At 56.1% G+C, this 16,802-nt stretch overlaps 4 protein-coding genes across 6 annotated transcripts in view; 1 reads left to right on the forward strand and 3 right to left on the reverse strand.

Annotated features, from left to right (window-relative positions):
• Window positions 1-77: 77 nt before the first annotated feature.
• On the reverse strand, window positions 78-1,794 carry RPL36 (ribosomal protein L36). The gene is made up of 4 exons (XM_047777398.1): window positions 1,668-1,794; window positions 1,363-1,457; window positions 470-604; window positions 78-205 (listed from the first exon to the last, which is right to left on the reverse strand). The coding sequence occupies exons 2-4, from the start codon at window positions 1,453-1,455 to the stop codon at window positions 116-118; spliced, it is 318 nt and encodes a 105-aa protein (XP_047633354.1). The 5' UTR covers window positions 1,456-1,457; window positions 1,668-1,794; the 3' UTR covers window positions 78-115.
• A 1,042-nt stretch (window positions 1,795-2,836) lies between these two features.
• HSD11B1L (hydroxysteroid 11-beta dehydrogenase 1 like) lies at window positions 2,837-7,952 on the reverse strand. Of its 3 annotated transcripts, XR_007134475.1 has the most exons (9): window positions 7,712-7,952; window positions 5,737-5,823; window positions 5,521-5,651; window positions 4,801-4,930; window positions 4,333-4,424; window positions 3,973-4,066; window positions 3,669-3,834; window positions 3,227-3,586; window positions 2,837-3,135 (listed from the first exon to the last, which is right to left on the reverse strand). XR_007134475.1 is itself a non-coding variant. In XM_047777396.1 (8 exons), exons 2-8 carry the CDS (start codon window positions 5,807-5,809, stop codon window positions 3,391-3,393), a joined length of 864 nt encoding a protein of 287 aa, XP_047633352.1. In that variant the 5' UTR covers window positions 5,810-5,823; window positions 7,712-7,952; the 3' UTR covers window positions 2,837-3,390. The 3 variants fall into 3 exon arrangements, 2 of the variants coding, with proteins under 2 accessions (XP_047633352.1, XP_047633351.1); XM_047777396.1 differs by having other exon boundaries at window positions 2,837-3,586; window positions 4,801-4,912; XM_047777395.1 differs by having other exon boundaries at window positions 2,837-3,586.
• Window positions 7,953-8,053: 101 nt separating this feature from the next.
• Window positions 8,054-10,015, forward strand: MICOS13 (mitochondrial contact site and cristae organizing system subunit 13). The gene is made up of 4 exons (XM_047777397.1): window positions 8,054-8,465; window positions 9,082-9,259; window positions 9,457-9,508; window positions 9,799-10,015. The coding sequence occupies exons 1-4, from the start codon at window positions 8,437-8,439 to the stop codon at window positions 9,894-9,896; spliced, it is 357 nt and encodes a 118-aa protein (XP_047633353.1). The 5' UTR covers window positions 8,054-8,436; the 3' UTR covers window positions 9,897-10,015.
• Window positions 10,016-13,803: 3,788 nt separating this feature from the next.
• Window positions 13,804-16,802, reverse strand: part of SAFB (scaffold attachment factor B) — a 34,381-nt gene continuing 31,382 nt past the window's right edge. Inside the window, 4 exon segments of the mRNA XM_047777399.1 lie at window positions 13,804-14,107; window positions 14,351-14,417; window positions 14,751-14,857; window positions 15,160-15,278. Coding sequence (XP_047633355.1) covers window positions 13,978-14,107; window positions 14,351-14,417; window positions 14,751-14,857; window positions 15,160-15,278 — 423 coding nt within the window. The 3' untranslated portion in view covers window positions 13,804-13,977.

Here is a 16,802-nt window from a genome sequence, read left to right on the forward strand (position 1 = left end):
TTCCCTGGGGGGGGTGGGTCTGTGTGAAGTTTCCACCAGATAAGACCCCTTCCCAGGGGCAGCACAGAAACCCAAGCTTCAGAAAAGGCTTTATTACGCACAGAGGGGAGGGGGCTCAGTCCTTCTTGGCTGCTGCTTTCCTCATGGCCGCCAGAACATTGCTCAGCTCCTCTCTCTTCCTCTTGGCACGGATGTGTGTCCCCACCTGCCGAGCAACAAGGGCCGTGAACATGTGCCCCAAACCCACCCACCCACCACGGGGGTCCTACAAACGCCCTTTTTGGTCGCCCCACAGCACATGAAGTTCCTGGACCAGTTATCAGAACTGAGCCACAGCTACAAACCAAGCCACATTAGCGCAACACTGGATCCATAACCTGCTGTGCAGGGCCGGGGATGCAACCTCCACACTCCAGTGCTCCCAAATTGCTGCCAATCCCCTTGCACCACAGAAGGACCCCCTACTTACCCTTTTCTTGATGAACTTGAGGGCCCGCTTGTCTTTGGAGACCTTGAGCAACTCCATGGCCCGCCGCTCATAAGGCGCAAAGCCGCACACCTCCCGGATCATGTCCCGTACAAACTTGGTGTGCTTGGTGAGGCGCTGCAGGAGAGAGGAGTATCATTCCAGGTGGCACTCTATCTGGCATCAAAGAGAAGCCCAAACCCCTCCCAGCCCCCAATCTCACATCTTACCCTAAACCATATCAAAGCACATCACACCAGGCCCTTTGCACAGGCTGCTCCCTGGGCCCAGAACCTCCTCCCCCTGCACACCACGGAGTGGGGGCCGCTTAACGAAGCAGCACATAACTCCCGGCGAGGTTGACACTCAAAGCTTTCCCTCCACATTCCAGCCCCAGTGCAGCTACAGCTCCTTTTCTTCTGTGGCCGCTCGGTGGCACATAAAAGTTCCCGGGCCAGGGACTGAATCCGAGCCGCAGTCGCTAACTATGCCGCAGCTGTGGCAACACCAGATCCTTAACTCACTGCCACGGCGGGGATCAAATCTGTACCAGCGCTCCCGAGACTGCCGAGCTACGGCGGGAACTCCCCAAGCACCATTCTACTCGGCAAGCTCCTGCCCATCCATCAAAACCCGCTCCCAACTTGCTCCTGCCCTAGCTTCCGAATCCTGGTTCTGTGCCGGGCCGGCGGGTACCCAGCATCTCCACTCTGTTCTGGGAAAGCCCGACACCCCTTTTCTTGCGTCCCAACCACGAGAGCTCCGCGCTACCTGCGGGGCTCGACACCCCCACTGAGCTCTCGGAGGCTTTGCTCAGGCCCTGCCCTCTGCCCAAAAAGCTCTTCCTAAACACCTCCCCCACCCAGCGGGCCCGGACCGCGCGCCCCAGCACTCACCCCGCGGCGGCGGCTGTGCCTCGGCTTGCTCACGTTCTTGGTCACCTTATGGCCCTTGTTGAGGCCCACGGCCATGGGGTAGCGCAGAGCCATGGCTACAGACAGGGAAGGGGGGAAGGAGAGAAGGGGGGAAGGGGAGAAGGGGTGAAGGGGTGAAGGTGAGCCTCGGCTCGGCCCCTGACGCCCGGAACCCCGAGCCTCTGCTACCCGGGGCTCGCTCGCCGCACCCAACCACACCCTCGGGCTGCACTGGGGCCCAGAGGCCTGGATGGGAGCGGATCCCACCTTTCCAAGGCCCCACTAACCTGCCTCTCTCCAATGGCTGCCGCGGCGGAAGGGCCTCCACCGCGCGGAACTCTGGGATATCTACCCACCGGCGGGAGGCACGGGCCAGAGAGGCAGGAATGGCGCGGGCTCCCCCTGGCGGCTGGAGGAGTCCCTGCGGACTCCCCAGAACGTGGCGCGTTTACCCCAGTCGCTCCAGACCAGGAGTCGGACTGGGTGGGCGTGGCTGTGGTTGCGACGCCTCCCTCTGCCAGTCTGTGGAGTGTTGGAATTCTACTTCTGTTGTCAGCTGGCTGTCCCTGTGCAATGAGACTTCACCTCCCACTACCTGAATTTCTCCATTTGCAGAATGGTGACAATAACAGTACCTATTCCAAACTATTTTACTAATATATAACGATACCTGTGACAAAATAAAACTTCCACCGAGGTACTGGTTTTACTACGTGAGAGGTCAAGTTCTGGGGTAGAGCTAAGGAAAGCATTGTGATTTTGTGCCCCCTGTTGGCATTTGATATAACTTGATGTAATCTGAGGCGCAGGGATGGGAGGTGTGGTGCGAACAAGTATTTCCCGGTTTTTAATTTTTCAATCCTATTTATCTTCAAGAGAGTATCAATTTGGGGCTTGTCTGTTTGGGGTTAGCCCTTCAAACTGCTAATCTTGAAGATTAGGACAGCTAACAGCTAACATTGTATTCATTCTACTGTTTTAATCTTTACAATTGCTTTTCAGTTACAATCTTTACAGTTGCTTTTCCTTTATGCAAGCAGTGCTGATTTACCATTTTAGGGAAAGTGTCAATTTTTAGTTCATTAGCGTAAATATTCGTGATGTGCAGATGCAGCCCACACTTTGCCTTAAGGAGAGACAGTCTGGTGTCAGAATTGCAGCTTCTGTCACTGACTTCCCCTCTAAATTTCCTGACCCGTAAAAGCAGTAACAATGGTAGCACTTACCATTATTGGTGCACAAACCATGTACTTCGAATGCTGCAAATAAAGCCTTCGGTCCACAAACCCTTCCTCTCTCCTCCCATTCCTGACTTCCTGGATGAGGTCCACCTGTCTCTCAGCCTCCATTTCTCCACCTGTGAAATGAAATTGAGAGTTCTGGCGCCGGTACTCACATCCCTCTTCACCTGCCTACTGCTAGCAAATTGGAAGGACCAAGGAATTTGAACACCAGATTGCAAGGGAAGAGGGATTTTTATTATCAAACAGGAGACAGGATCCAGTGCAGAACCCGTTCTTTTCCTTCTCCCCCTCCTCAGACCCCATCCTCAAGTAGACCGCTTCTCTTGCCCCCTTGCTTGGGGCAAGGGTTGGGGGAGGCTTCCAGGCTGAGTGAACTGAAGGGACTAAGCCGGGATGAGGTGGCTTCAGGTCGGAGATAGGGTTCCTTGGTTGGCTCGGTGTTGTGACCTGTTTGATGTGGCCAGGGCCCTGGGGCAAGTCACATGGTTTCTCTGAGCTTTAGTTCATTCATCTGCAAAATGGAAGCAGCAATCATATCATCGATGCAGCTGGGAAGGTTGAGGTACTTGCCTTCCAAATCCCTGACAAGATGCCCGACACACCTTAAGTTTTGATTGTTTTTAGGTGCTGATGGTTTTTCTCCGTTTTACTTTGCTGTCTTGATGACTTTCTCTTGAGCCTGGGCCACTATCTCGGAGGTGTCCCAGCTCTAGGATGCCTTCTTGGAAAGTCTTCCGGGGAGATGAAGGGGCACCTGGCCAGGAGCTCAGGCAGCAGCAGAGGCGGTGATGTTGAGCTCCTGGCGGATGAACCAGGCCCTCGGGTGTGGCAGCCAGCCCCGAAGCAGGCAGAGCAGGTGGAAGCGCCATGGGTAGAAGACACCGGAGGCCCGTGTAGCACCGCCACGGATCACAGCCAGGGCTGCCTTGGGCCCTGGGGCCGCCTTGGCCCTCGTGACACCCCTGGGTAAGGCAGAGTGTCGTGGGTCCTGTGGCTGAGGCTTAGCGCCGCCCCCCCCCCCCCAGCTCCAGTTCTGGGCTTCACCTGACTCCTTCAGCGGCTGAAGCATGATCTCGGAGGCCCAGGACACACATGGTGATGGCCACGTTCACATCTTGCATGTCCAGCTCTCGCCGAAGAGAGTCGAAGAAGCTGTCCAGCGCGAACTTGGCCGCCGAGTAGGGGCTAGAGAAGGATGTGGGCACGCGGCCTGGGAGCGTAGGAGGGCAGCTGCTGAGCTGCCAGACGCCGCTGCGCCTCCTTCAGGAAGCCTTCCTGTCCCCTCCAGGGTCGTCCGCATCGCACCGAGCCCCGTACCTTCCCCACTCCCCGCCCCGGGTGCACGTACCTAGCAAAGAAGACACCACCACCAGGGAGCCCTTACTGTCAGTCAGACTGGGCAGCGCCAACGAAGTCAGTTGCACGTAACTTATAAAGTTCACCTGAAGGTGGCGACTGCGAGTCACCAGGCAGAGGAGGAACCCAAGCCAGGAGGGGGCATGGGGCGGAGCCTTGGTAGGCAGGGGCGGGGCTCGAGGACTGTGGGGGAGCACAGGGTCAAGGGCGGAGCCAAGGCCAGGGCGGAGCCTAGAGTCAGGAAAGGCGGGGTCTGGAGATGGGCGGGGCAGAGCTCGAGGGGAATGGGTAGGAGGGGCGGGAGGGCTGAGTCTGGGCCAAGAGGGGACCGAGCCGCGGAGGAGCACAGCACCTGCAACAGCCAGCGTATCGCCTGGGCGCTGCGGGCCCGCGTGCCTGCCGGGGCGGCGCCGAGATGGTTCAGCACCAGGTAGTCCAGCCCTCCTGGCCCGGAAAGGCCCGTCAGCCCTGAGCCAGTCCTTGGGGCTCTGCCCCCTCCGCCCCCGGGCCCAATGAGACACCCGCCTCTAGCTCTACCCCTTGAACCAGCAAAAGCTCTGACTTGAGCATAGGTGCAATAAGCTCCACGCCAGGTAAGGCCCTAAAATCAAAGAGACCCCGCCCTACTCCCTTACCAGGCTTCATCCCAGATGCAATGAAACCCGTCCAGAGTTCCGCCCCCAGGATGTAATGAGACTCCACCCTAGCCACGCCCCCATACCCATAAATCTCCGCCCTCAGACACCACACCCCCGCCCCAATTTGAGTCAGGCCCCTAAGGCCTGGGCCACGGTCCCAGACTCCACGCCCCGCCCCTCACCCAGCTTGTCCAGAGCGAACTGCACCACGCGCTCGGGCACGTCGGGGGAGGCCATGTCCGCAGCGATGTAGAAGACCTTGGGAGCGCCCAGCTTCCGGCAGTTCCCTACCACCTGGGGAGCGGGGCAGAGCTTCCCTTGGGCTCCTCCCTCCCAGATTGCACCCCCCTCCCCCCGCACCTGACCGCCCCATTGGGGCCCCAGCCTGAAGCCCCCTCCCCCCTCCTGTGGGCCTCTGGTTACATTCAACATTGTAAGGGCCACTTTTCTGTTGTTCAATCATCACTTAAAACTTAAGATTTCAAATAAATCTGGAGATTTCTGGCCTCTCTTGAAATTTTGGAAGGTGAATCCCTAAGAGGTGTACATTTCCTTGAAGTAACATCAGGCTGTTACTTAGAAGTGTCTACCCACCCTGCTCTTGAGCTTGAGAACACTAGTTACCAGCTCAGCCTTTGGTCTCTATCAATACTCCCATTTAGTGAGGAAACCTCTTAGCTTTACAACTGTCTTCCTACATCAACACCACAACCCAGGAGAAGGTGCTTTTATCATTTGTGTTTTGCAAACGAAGGGGAGCAAGGTTCAAAGAGGTTAAGTGACTTGCCCAAGGCCACACAGGAAGCCTGGACACTTACAGGCATTCAAACCCAGGCCCTGTTCCCCTCTGCCCTCATTCCCCACCCCCTGCCCCACCATAAAACTTGGAACTAGGGTCTCACTTTCTGCAGGAGAGCCTCGGTGTGGGCAGTGAGCACCAGGTGTGAGCCCAGGCGCGCATAATGATATGCCAGTTCCTCCCCAACGCCTGCGCTGGCTCCTGTTAACAGCACACGGGCTCCACGGAGGCTGGCTGGAAGGGAGCAAGGGTGGTCAGCTTGGGGTTGGACAGGACGGCCAGACCGACCGATCCTCCCTCCTCCACCCCAGGCACTCACCTGGGTCAAAATTGTCACCCCAATAATAGGCGAAGAACAGGGCTCCCAGCCCCGTGAGGAGCAGCACCTTCATGGCCTTCACTGGGTCTGCAGTGGGAGAGAGGCCTGGCCCACAGTCACACCCCAGTTAAACCCATTTCCCCAAGTGCATCTTTTTTTTTTTTATAGAGCATGCGGTAATGCCCCAGGCTGTGGCTCTGCTCTCTCTTCTCCATCTCCATAGCCACCATCTGGTCAAAGGCATTATACAGTTCACCTGAATGGCTGCAGTAATCTCCTCCCCCTGCTGAAAACCCTGCCTGTTTTCATTTAAAACAAAAGCCTCGGTGACCAAAAAGGCCCTGATTAGACCAGCCCCTCTTGTTCATTCTGCTTGGCCACACCAGCCTCTTCGCCGTTAATCAGAACCTGCCAGTCACCATCTTGCCTCGGAGCCTTTGCACTGGCTGTTCCCTCTGTGAGGAATGCTCTTTCCAAATATAACCCAATGGCTCGCTCTTTCAAGTGTCACCGCAAAAACCACCTGCTCAGAGGGCACTTCCCTGGCTTCCTTCTCTAAAACACCTGTTCCCAGTCCCCCTCTCTCCCCTACCTGTAGAACTTTCTTCTCCTTCTGAGTATTTGTCATCCCCTGAAATCACCGTGATGATTTGTTACATGTTTAGGATCCCTCACTCCCCTTAAACTCAGCTCCATGAAGGCTGGAAGGAAACAGAAACCTGCTTCTGTGTTGCTCACTTTTTTTCCTTTTTTGGCCACCCTGCAGCATATGGAGCTCCCAGGCCAGCGTCAGTTCCAAGCCACAGTTGCGAACTAAGCCAGAGCTGCAGTGATGCTGGATCTTAAACTCACAGTGTCTGGCTGGGGATTGAACCTGCATCCCAGAGCTCCCAAGACACTGCCAATCCTGTTGTGCCACAATGGGAACTCCTGTGCTGATCACTTTTGGATCTTCGATGTCCTAAACTGCCAGACATGCAGTAAGTGCTGACTATATACTAGACTGGCCCAAAGTGATAGGAGGAATGTAGGAGGTGAGAGCTGGGGAAGCTCAGAAAAACAACTTGGTCTGGAGATACCCAGAAGGAATAGGATATGGGAGACAGATGTGCCCATGACATCAGGGTTAAGATGTGATTTCAGCTGTGGGAGCTGATTTACTTGTTCCAGGGAGAATGGGCCAGGTGCTTTAAGTTCAGTGGATCATGGGCCTCCCCTGAAAAGGGCACAGGCCAATCATATATCTTGGAGTTTCTATCCTGTGAATTCCATGGGGCAAAGAAGAGAGGTAGACTTCTAGAACCCAGGAGGCTGAGAGGTGGTGGCCTTGGAGAGCCCCCAGATCTCCAAGCACTGAATCAGTCCTACCTCCTTTGTCCCTACTGCAAAGTTCCATCTGCCTTCTCTCTGGCTCTCGCATCTTCACACTCCCTTCCTCCCACTCTATTCTCTCCAAGCAGCCATAGGGATCTTTGTCCAAAAAAATTCTGGAATGTTCCTTCCTGCTCCAAACCCTCCCAAGGCTTCTCACTGTCCGGAATGGAGACCATTTCCTCACCTTAGCCCACAAGACCCAGAAAGTCTGGTCGCCGCCTTTCTGTTCATCTTCATTTACCCTACGTCCTATCTATGAATCTTCCAGTTCGCAGAAAAATGAACTCCTCGGCCTTACCCAGTCACGCCGGCGTCCCCTCAGCAGGGGACGATCTGCCACTTCCAGGGAAAGCCCTGAAGGGCCTCAGCTTAGCCCTCTTTCAACCGGGTCCTGAACACAGCAGCCCCGCAAGGGCTGGGTGATAGCTAGGTGGGTGGATGAATGAATGGATGGATGAAACACCCAGGCTGCAAAGAGGGAGGAAAAGCGGAAACCTGATCCTTACAGAACCCACTGGCCTCATGACCTCGCCCGGCCTCAGTTTCCCATCTGGACAAAGAGGGCGTGCAGCCCACTGCATGCTCACAACCGCGCACTCACCCACTCAGTTTCTCCCGCCGTCCAGTGGGGCTGGGGTCCGGGCTTGGGAGCCACGCGCGTACCTCCCCGCCCTCTCTTTACCGCGGTGTCGGGATGGCCGCCGACCGCGCCCCCTCCAGTAGGGTCTGAGTCACGTGACCAAGAGCCCACCTACTCAGGGGGAGGGGCTAGACTTTTGGAATCTCCGCGCCCGGCGTTGCCGGGCAACAGCCTCAGCCGGGCTACCTTCTGTCCCCGCCCCTGTAGTGAAGCCACACAGATTCGACCACGTGACTAAGGCCCGCCTATCTCCTAAATTCCGCCTTCGTGTTGCCGTGACAACCGGCTTTCCGGTACTCTCTTCCCAGGCCTGCGCTGGTGGATCTCCCAGGTGCCGAAATCTCGTGTGTCACCCTCAGGCCTTACTCCAGACACCCAACTCCTCTTTCCTTCACGTCACCAGGGCCATTCCGCTCCGAACTGCATTTCCCAGGAGGCCTGGCCGCGTAAACTAGCTTTCCAGAGCCTTACTGGACGTGACAACTACTTTTCCCAGACAGCTTTGCGGCTGCCGGCCCCGAAGACTAAGGTTCGAGGACTCATTTTGCAGCGGAACAGAAACCCATCTCTGGCGTCCCGGAGGCCTTTGCGCCTGACAGGCGACCACGCTTCCCAGAGGCCTCTGCGGCGCCGCGACCGGAAGCGGCGGGCGAGCCGAGTGTCCTTGCGCGCGGAGCTGAGTGATCATGGTACCTCGAGTGTGGTCGCTGATGAGGTTCGTGGGGCTACTGGGCGGGCCTCAAGCCCCCAAAATATTTCCTTCTGCGGGCACCCCCGTCTGGTTTGCTTACGACCGGCTCTTCGCTGCCGTAGTGTCAGGTCTCCCGTGTCGGTTCAGATAGGGTGGAGCTTACCGAGTTCTCCCTCCCGTCGCCTCCTTCCCGCTTCCTAGCGACTCCTTCCCTCTGCATTCCGTACACTAGACCCGTCCGAGTTTCAGCTGCCTGATCTGTAAAATGGGAGTGTCGCATGCGTTTGTTGGGAAGTTAATGTGCACCCAGAGCAGCGTTTGACACAGGAAACGACCAGGGACCCCCGCTGGCTCCTCTCGGGGCTGGAAGGTAGAAAGCGGTCAGTGGTCTTGTTTTCACTGACCCCTGCCCTCTGCAGGATCTCAAGTGACATTGTGCCTCTCCAGGCTTCAGTTTACTAAACAGAGCTGAGTACCTCTGCCTTTTGTACACTCTAAATGTTGTGCATGGGAGGGCTCATGCACGCCTCTTGGCTCCCAAGGTGCCCTGTGCTTCCCCATTAGCTGCCTGGCTTCAGGTATGTCACTCTTTGGACTTGAGCCCCCACCCCTACCCTGTGGTTCCTTTCCTTCCCTGCAGGTTCCTCATCAAGGGCAGTGTGGCTGGGGGCGCTATCTACCTGGTATATGACCAGGACCTGCTGGGGCCCAGCGACAAGAGCCAGGCTGCCCTTCAGAAAGCCGAGGAGGTGGTCCCCCCTGCTGTGTACCAGTTCAGCCAGTACGTGTGCGAGCAGACTGGCCTGAAGATACCCCAGGTACCCCGAGCTGGGATCGAGACTAAAGCTTGGTGGGAGCTGGGGTGTCTGCTCTGGGGTGGCCTTTGATCCTGGTCCCTCCAGCCCTGCTGGGCATCCTCTGCCGTGGGGCATGTGCTGCTCTCCCTGCCTGTGAGGGCGGCTGGGGTTACTGGGCCTTACCCTTTCAGCAGCCCCTTTTCCCTCTCTCTTCCCAGCTCCCAGCCCCTCCAAAGTTTAACTTTCACATACGGGACTACTGGAATTCAGGTAGGCCCCAGGCCATCTACCTGGGGGGTTGGCTGCAGATACCTCCCACCTTCCTTCTTGGCCATTCCTTTTCGTCACTCCCTGTCCAACTCTGTGTGCACCTCCTGTGGATCTGAAGGAGAAAAGGAGGTGGAGATTCCAGGGAGGTGGGAGCCAGATGGCGCCTCCTTTGAGGGCCTGGGGCCACAACAGAGTGAGTGTGGCCCTTGCCTGTTTTCCTTGCATGGAATTGACAGAGCTGCTGCCTGTAAAAGTCCTCGCTGAAGGCACCTGGCCCTCCCTCCCCACAGGCATCATCAAGGTGATGTCGGCTCTGTCTGTGGCCCCCTCCAAGGCTCGAGAGTACTCCAAGGAGGGCTGGGAATACCTGAAGGAGCGAACCAAGTAGCCTGTCAGAGGAGGCTGCCTGCCCCAGGTGGGAACAAGGCACCATGGACACCAGACTTGGACCCCATGCTTGAGGGCAGCTCCCAGCCTTGCCGGCTCAATAAAGGACTTGGAAATGTTCCCTGACCTCTGTGCTGGCCCCCAAGGCTTGAGCTTCTGGATCCTGGGGGCTCATCAAGCCTGACCTTGACCGTGGTTCACCCTTTGTGTCTGGGCCCTGCCCACTGATGAGCCCTTGACCTGGTGTGTGGGGGGTGGGAGCAGACCTTGGCCCTTGGGCTTGGGGCTCCAGGAAAGGGTTGAGAAAGTGCTGAGGGCCCACCTGGGTCGGGGGTTTCCTCAGCTCATGGTTGGTTGAGCCCAGGGTAGTGCAGTCTGGGGGTGAGGGCTGTTCTCCATGGCCAGGAGCTCTCACAGCTGCTGTCTTGCTTAGCTCACTGATCTGCTCGCCTGGTCTAGTCCCTCCCATCCCTTGCCTGATCTCCACTCTCATTCCACCCTCTCCCTACAGCCTGGGGATTCCTGAGGAGCACAGACCTGGCAGCAATGGCTGTGCAGGGGTTTCCCTGTCCACCACATGTCCCCTGCCCCCCAGGAAGCCTTCTCTGACACCCCTGCCCACACTGGCTCAGCTGCCTGGTGACCTAAACGTCTTCCCATCTGGAGCTCTGGGAGGGTGGCAGCTCTGGGAGAGTGGGTCTTTGAGATGTTCCTGCGAGGCCCTGGCACTTAGCCACAGAGGGCATCCCACTGTAGTGACAGCAGGATAGAACCTCTGTCCAGGACTTCCCGTCGTGGCTCAGTGGCTAACGAATCCAACTAGGAACCATGAGGTTTCGGGTTCAACCCCTGGCCTCAGTGGGTTAAGGATCCGGCATTGCCATGAGCTGTGGTGTAGGTTGCAGACACGGCTCGGATCTCACGTTGCTGTGGCTGTGGTGTAGGCCGGCGGCTACAGCTCCAATTTGACCCCTAGCCTGGGAACCTCCATATGCCGTGGGAGTGGTCCTAGAAAAGGCAAAAAGACAAAAAAAAAAAAAAAGAATCTGTCCAGACTGGCTAGGAGGTGGGCTTGGGTGATAGCCAGCAGCTGGCTCAGGAGGCTCCCCTGGGAGTCGGGGAGCAGGCCTGGGTAATGGTGCCCTGAGCTGTCAAGGGATCCTCTGTTTCCAAGAGTTCTGGGGTTTAGGTCACTTGGCTTAAGGGACAGAGCTCACCCAGGGTCATGAGCCAGGAAGACATAGCAGTATGACAGATGAGGGAAACAGACTGGAGGCCGGGGCATGCCATAGGCTCTGCTGGGGAGTAGAAGCCAGCATGTGACCATCCATCCATTGGGCCAGGGAGGAGCGGGGAGGGCTGTAGCCTGGCCCTGAAGCTTGGGGGGATAGAGCCCTGAGTGACTGACCTGTGCCATTGTGGTCTCCAGGTGCACCTCCCATGTCCTGTGCATCACGTGAAAGCCATCTGGGTCCTGTACTCCCCAGTCCTTGCTGAGCCCCTGTGGAGGTGGGAACAGGTCTAAGCGGGTGGGATAGGTGGGGCCAGGGCCTATCCCTGATCCTCTGCTGCCCAGGAGGGAGATGGTGCTGGCCATTATGGAGGCCAAGAGCAGAGCTTGGTTTTAAGCCTGACTCCAGCCACAGAATCTTTCCAGCAGCCTTGTGGGCCTATTTTATGGATGGAGAAACTTGGAAGAAATCTGCACTGCCAAGTTAATGGTTCCTTCTGTCTACCAAGAGCCCAGGTGTTCGACTTAGACCCTTCCTGGTGTGCAGGCCTTCTAGCCCCCACAGACCTAGTCCCAGGCCTCGAATATAGGCTGGGTTCATGCTAGGCATGCATAAAGCTAGGTCTCCCTAAGGCCTTGTGACCCTCCTGTCACTGTTATCATTTTATGGAGGCAGGCGGTAGAGCTGCCAAGGCCACCCGTTCCTGCCCTGCTCTTGAACAGCTGTTAGCCCAGTACTGGCCCAGCAAAGCCCACAGGAAAGGAAGCCAGTCTGAAGGAGATGTCTTGAGGCATGCCTGGCACTCCTGGCCCCCTCTTCTTCATTTAGGCAGCTGGCTGTGTCTGTCCCCTCAAACAGTCAGACCTCGCCTTGATTCCTCTCCATCAACTTTTTCTTTGGTCCATGTCCATGGCATGCCTAAGTTCCCAGGCCAGGAACTGAACCTGCCCCACAGCAGTGATGCCAGATCTGTAACTGCCAGGCCACCAGGGAACTCTATTGACTTGTATTTCTTGCCAGTGCCAAGACCACCTCCCTGCTCCTCTCACCTCCAGGCCTGCCTCCCTAAAATCCAAGTCTGATGACCAAGTCTCCCCTGTTCAAACACCTGTGGCTCCCCACTGGGCTCTTTGAGCCCAGACTCCTCAGAGGGGCCCTGCCTCCCCTCGGGCCTCCTTGGGGCAGCATCTGCCCCAAGCTTGAATGCCCCCTCCTCCAGGAAACCTCCCCAGCCCCTTCTCTGAGTGCCCTGTGGGGGCCCCATCACAGCGCCTGCCACCTGGGGCAAACTGCCACAGTTTGGTATCACTGACATTCAGGAAGGATGGCTTTGTGATGGGGCCATACTGGGCAGGCCATCCTGCCTCCAACCCCCCCAAACAGCCAGCGGCACCTTACCATCCACTCCTGACAAACACCAATGACTCCTGGCACTGCCAGATGTCTTCTGGGGACAGGTTCACCCTGGGTGGTCCAAAGTCCAGCATGGTTCTCACTGACTGAAATCTAGGTGTGGCAGGGCTGGTTCCTTCTGGAGGCTCCGGGGAGAATCTGCCTTTTCTAGCTCCTAGACTGCTGTGATCCTTGGCCTGCGGCCTTTCCTCTGTCCTCACAGGCAGGAGCGTAGTCCTGCCTCCGTTTTTCCCTTCGAGGACCCTCCTGATAGCACATGATGTACCTGGAGACCTGGGTAATCTCCCATGGGAAGATTAACTGAATCCCATCTGCAAAGTCCCTGTTGCCACATGAAGTGTGTGTAGAGGTTGTAGGGATCATGACAGGGAAGTGTCTGGCCTAGGTGAGGGGGATTACAAGAGGTGAGAAGGCCTGCTCCTGTGTCTTCCCCTGACTGTGGGCCTTGAGGAGCAGGCACCTGGTCAGCCTTGGTCATTGCATTGTTACCTCCAGGGCCAGATACTACTTGAGCGTGAGAAGGGGGCCCAGAGATGACAGGTGACTGGCCGCTTCCCATGGAGCCAAGAGACAGGCCTCTGACCCCTATTCCCCTAATAGGGTAGTCCCCACCCTGTCCATACAAGCAGGGTATGCAGCTAATGTGGGGAGGTGGTGCCTGTCCCACAATCACATGCGGTCATCTGCTTCTCCTCTAGGATGCCATTCCACTCATGAGGTTCCTAGAACAGTGTGATTCAAAGACAAAGTAGATGGTGGGGGCCAGGGGCAGGGATGGGGAGTGGATGTTCAATGGGGCACAGGTGCAGTTTGGGGAAGATGAGAAGGTCCTGGAGATGGATGGCGTGGTTGGTCATGTAGCACTGACAATGTACATAATGCCACTGAGTTTTACCCTTAAATGGTTAAGATGGTAACTTTGATGTTATGTGCATTTTACCACACAAAATGCAAAACAGCCCATTCAGCAAGTCTCAGACATGGAGGCAGAGTGTGGGCAATGGAACAAATATCTGAGGTACATCGCAAAGTCCTGGAGGAGGTGCAAGCCAGACAGTCCTGGTCCAATGAACTCCAGGCCTGGGCTCACACACGCTGGGAAGTGTGTGCAGCTGGCAAAGAGCTTCGGGAAACCCCACCCTGAAAGCTGCTCCTTTCTATCCTCCTTCCCTGAAAGAAGAACTGTGGCTAGGCATTAATGAGTATCATGTCATTTTACTTAAAGGTGAAGAGAAAAAGAGACGACGCTTTATAAATAAAGGCTATGTGAACAGAAACACATTTATTACAAAAAAACAAAAGAACAAAAAACAAATTCACATTGTATTGAGCTACAATATGGCAGCAGATAAAAAAAAATTATTGTACACAGTTTAAGGGAAATCCTAACAGAACACGTTCTTGTTGCCACATGACGTAACACAGGGTTCCAAGCACTTAGTAGCGGCGAGTGAAGCGGGCATCATTGGGTCGGCTCCCCCGGTTCTGGCCTCCGAAGCCACCCTGCATGCCACCGCGTGGGATCACATGGCCCCGTGAGGCACCCCCAGGGGCAAAGCTACCTCGCCTGGAATAAAGGCAGATTCTGATTGGTCCCCATGGCCCCACACAGTGGGCTCTGCCCCACACCCGTGCTCTCTGGGGCTTCTTCCTTCTGGAGCAGTGGCACCAGGGGCCAGACCTGCACCCTTCAGGCAGCAGGGACACTGCCCAGGACATAGTGCACACAGGGGCTGTGTTAGCTGGGAAGGAGTGACTATTTCTACACCTTCACTGAGGCAAGCCCACATGCAAAGACGGTACGTCTTACCCTGACATGCCTCCCCGGTTCATCATGTGACCTGGCCCAGAGTGACCAGACATACTTCTCTCACCACCTAGAAAACAAGAGACATTTTTCGCACAGGACAGGGGGTTTAAGAGGACACAGGCTTGGGAAACTCCAGTCCTTTTCTCAGGTCACCAGGTCAACCCATAACTGGCAGGTCCACAGCACACACCCAGTGTCCTCACCAAGTCACAGCAGAGAAGAACGTTGGCACCCATAGCAACCCTCCTATGCCAGGTCTCACCCACTCACTCACCCACCCACCCAGGCCAGGAGAAGCAAGGCCAAGCAGGAAGAGCAGACACAGGTGGACAGCAGTTGCAGCTCCAGCTTCCCAGATGTTTTTCCACAAAGACCCACCCCAGCCGAGGCCAGTCCTCACCTTGCCACCTCTTGTGGTCCCTGTCTATCATGCCTCCGTCAGCAGCACCCTGCCACGCACGGTCATCCTCTATTCTTCGGCCATGGTCCCCCCAGTCACGTCTGCCCCTTAGAAAAAGACATCTCTGATTTGGATTGCCCCCATCTCTGCCTTTTAAAAGAGCAATGGCGCTAGCTTCTGGAGGGTGGGTTTAGCATTCTGGGAGCCCAGCCCTCTGCCCCTTGGGACAATGCAGTGGACAGAACTGGTTCACTATCTCGTGCTGCTGAGAGCTCAAAGGCAGCTTGGGTTGCGGCGAGTGTACTGGGCCTACACAGCTTATCCCTGAGACCAGGGCCCCAGGCTGGACAGATCAATCCTGCCAGCTGCCTAAGACCCTTGCGGGCACTGGGAGGCACAGGACACAAACCTGGGTGGAGGAGGCAGCCCCCGGCCCTCGCTCATCCTTTTGTCAGAGCCGTATCCACCCCACCCATCACGAGAGTCCCGTCCGTGGCGCTCTGGTCCTCCGTGGCGTTCCGGGTAATGCTAGAAGTTAAAGGGTCAGAACAAAAAAAGCCTTCAGGACAACCCTGGATCCCAGGGCCTTGGGGAAACTAACAATGAAAGACAATAACTCAGAAGCGCTTGGAGGCCTGAGACAGTACAGGCAGGTGTTCTGCACGCTGTCTGGGGCCACACAGGCCCTTTCAGCAGATGTGGTCCAGCTACATCCCCGAAGCCTGCTCACGGTCTACGGAGAAGTGGAGCTGAAGATCGAATTAGGTTATGCCCAATTTGAAAGCGGAGATTTAAAGCACCGATGAACTGAGGGGTGCTGGGGCCGAACCACTGCTCCGTACCAGAACAGACCACACTGTGCCTGATGAGTACAATCACAAGCCACACAGAGCCATCAGAGCAGAAAGGCCACCAGAGGTCCTTTGACAACTCACTCCAGGGCCTGGCATCTCGTCCTGTTTTGCTCAAAGCACAACTCTTTGGCAACCCCCATTCTATTCAGCAGCACCGCCGTGTGAACTGCCTGGCCAGCACAACCCCCAGGAGGATGAAGTCGGAAGCCTCACACCCTAGCTCCTTTCCCTTCACCCAAAGTCCATTCCTGCTGGCTGGAAGAAGGTCCAGGCTGACCTTCAGGGGAGCTGACAAGGTGGCTCTGGCTCCTTGGTCCTGTTCTCTTGCTGTTCCACAAACCCAACCTGTGGCCTTGAGCCTTTTGTCCCAGAACCATGTTCTCAATGAGCAGGAAGGAAAAAGTAATCCCAGTAATGATACCCTGTAGGGAACTGCTCCGGCCACCCTGTCACCATCCACGTCCAGGGGGATCTCCCAGGCCAAGGGCACATTCTGACACAGCAGCTCCAAGGAGAGCCCTGGCTTTGTGGGCCTTGGCACAAGGGGCAGCACAGACGTCTGCTTCCCCAGGCCACCCACATCCAAACATGTGCTGACACTTCCCTTGACACAAGAAAAGGAAGTCAATTTCACAAGATGGACAAAATACAGCACTGTTCCTTCAAGGGGCAAAAATCATGTCAGTATGTCCAGCAAAGTCAGTGTTGCCAAATGAAATAAGGGCAGCTCAAACTGGATTCCCAAAACATTTCTTTCTACGAATACCTTCAGTGCATACCATTTTTTGGGGGGGGGGCGGCTGTCTTTTTAGGGCTGTACCTGCAGAATGTGGAAGTTCCAGGCTAGGGGCTGAATTGGAGCTGTAGTTGCCGGCCTACACCACAGCCACAGCAATGCAGAATCCGAGCCGTGTCTGAGACCTATACCACAGCTCATGGCAATGCTAGAATGTTAACCCACTGAACAAGGTCATGGATCAAACATGCATCCTCATGAATACTAGTTGGGTTCATTACCGCTGAGCCATGACAGGAACTCCAGGGGGGTACCAGCTTTAAAAAAAATATAGCAAATGATTTACACAGCTTCATTTCATTTGGGGCACATTTTAAGAATGACCTTTTAGGAGTTCCCTGGTGGTCTAGTGGTTAAGAAGGACTTGATGTAGTCACTGCTGTGGCAGGGATTTGACCCCTG

Source organism: Phacochoerus africanus, chromosome 4 (assembly GCF_016906955.1).
Source record: "Phacochoerus africanus isolate WHEZ1 chromosome 4, ROS_Pafr_v1, whole genome shotgun sequence".
NCBI lineage: Eukaryota > Metazoa > Chordata > Mammalia > Artiodactyla > Suidae > Phacochoerus > Phacochoerus africanus.

Excerpts from the sequence above, each read along its gene's own strand:
- HSD11B1L (XM_047777395.1), bottom strand. The coding sequence starts at position 5,809 with ATGAAGGTGCTGCTCCTCACGGGGCTGGGAGCCCTGTTCTTCGCCTAT. Across the intron at positions 3,835-3,972 it reads GGTGGTGTCTTCTTTGCTAG|GCCGCGTGCCCACATCCTTC; the intron begins GTACGTGCACCC and ends CTACGCTCCCAG. Across the intron at positions 3,587-3,668 it reads TCAGCCGCTGAAGGAGTCAG|GGGTGTCACGAGGGCCAAGG; the intron begins GTGAAGCCCAGA and ends TGCCTTACCCAG.
- RPL36 (XM_047777398.1), bottom strand. The coding sequence starts at position 1,455 with ATGGCTCTGCGCTACCCCATGGCCGTGGGCCTCAACAAGGGCCATAAG. Across the intron at positions 605-1,362 it reads GGCACAGCCGCCGCCGCGGG|CGCCTCACCAAGCACACCAA; the intron begins GTGAGTGCTGGG and ends TCTCTCCTGCAG. Across the intron at positions 206-469 it reads TCAAGTTCATCAAGAAAAGG|GTGGGGACACACATCCGTGC; the intron begins GTAAGTAGGGGG and ends GTTGCTCGGCAG.
- MICOS13 (XM_047777397.1), top strand. The coding sequence starts at position 8,437 with ATGGTACCTCGAGTGTGGTCGCTGATGAG. Across the intron at positions 8,466-9,081 it reads CGAGTGTGGTCGCTGATGAG|GTTCCTCATCAAGGGCAGTG; the intron begins GTTCGTGGGGCT and ends CCTTCCCTGCAG. Across the intron at positions 9,509-9,798 it reads ACGGGACTACTGGAATTCAG|GCATCATCAAGGTGATGTCG; the intron begins GTAGGCCCCAGG and ends CCCTCCCCACAG.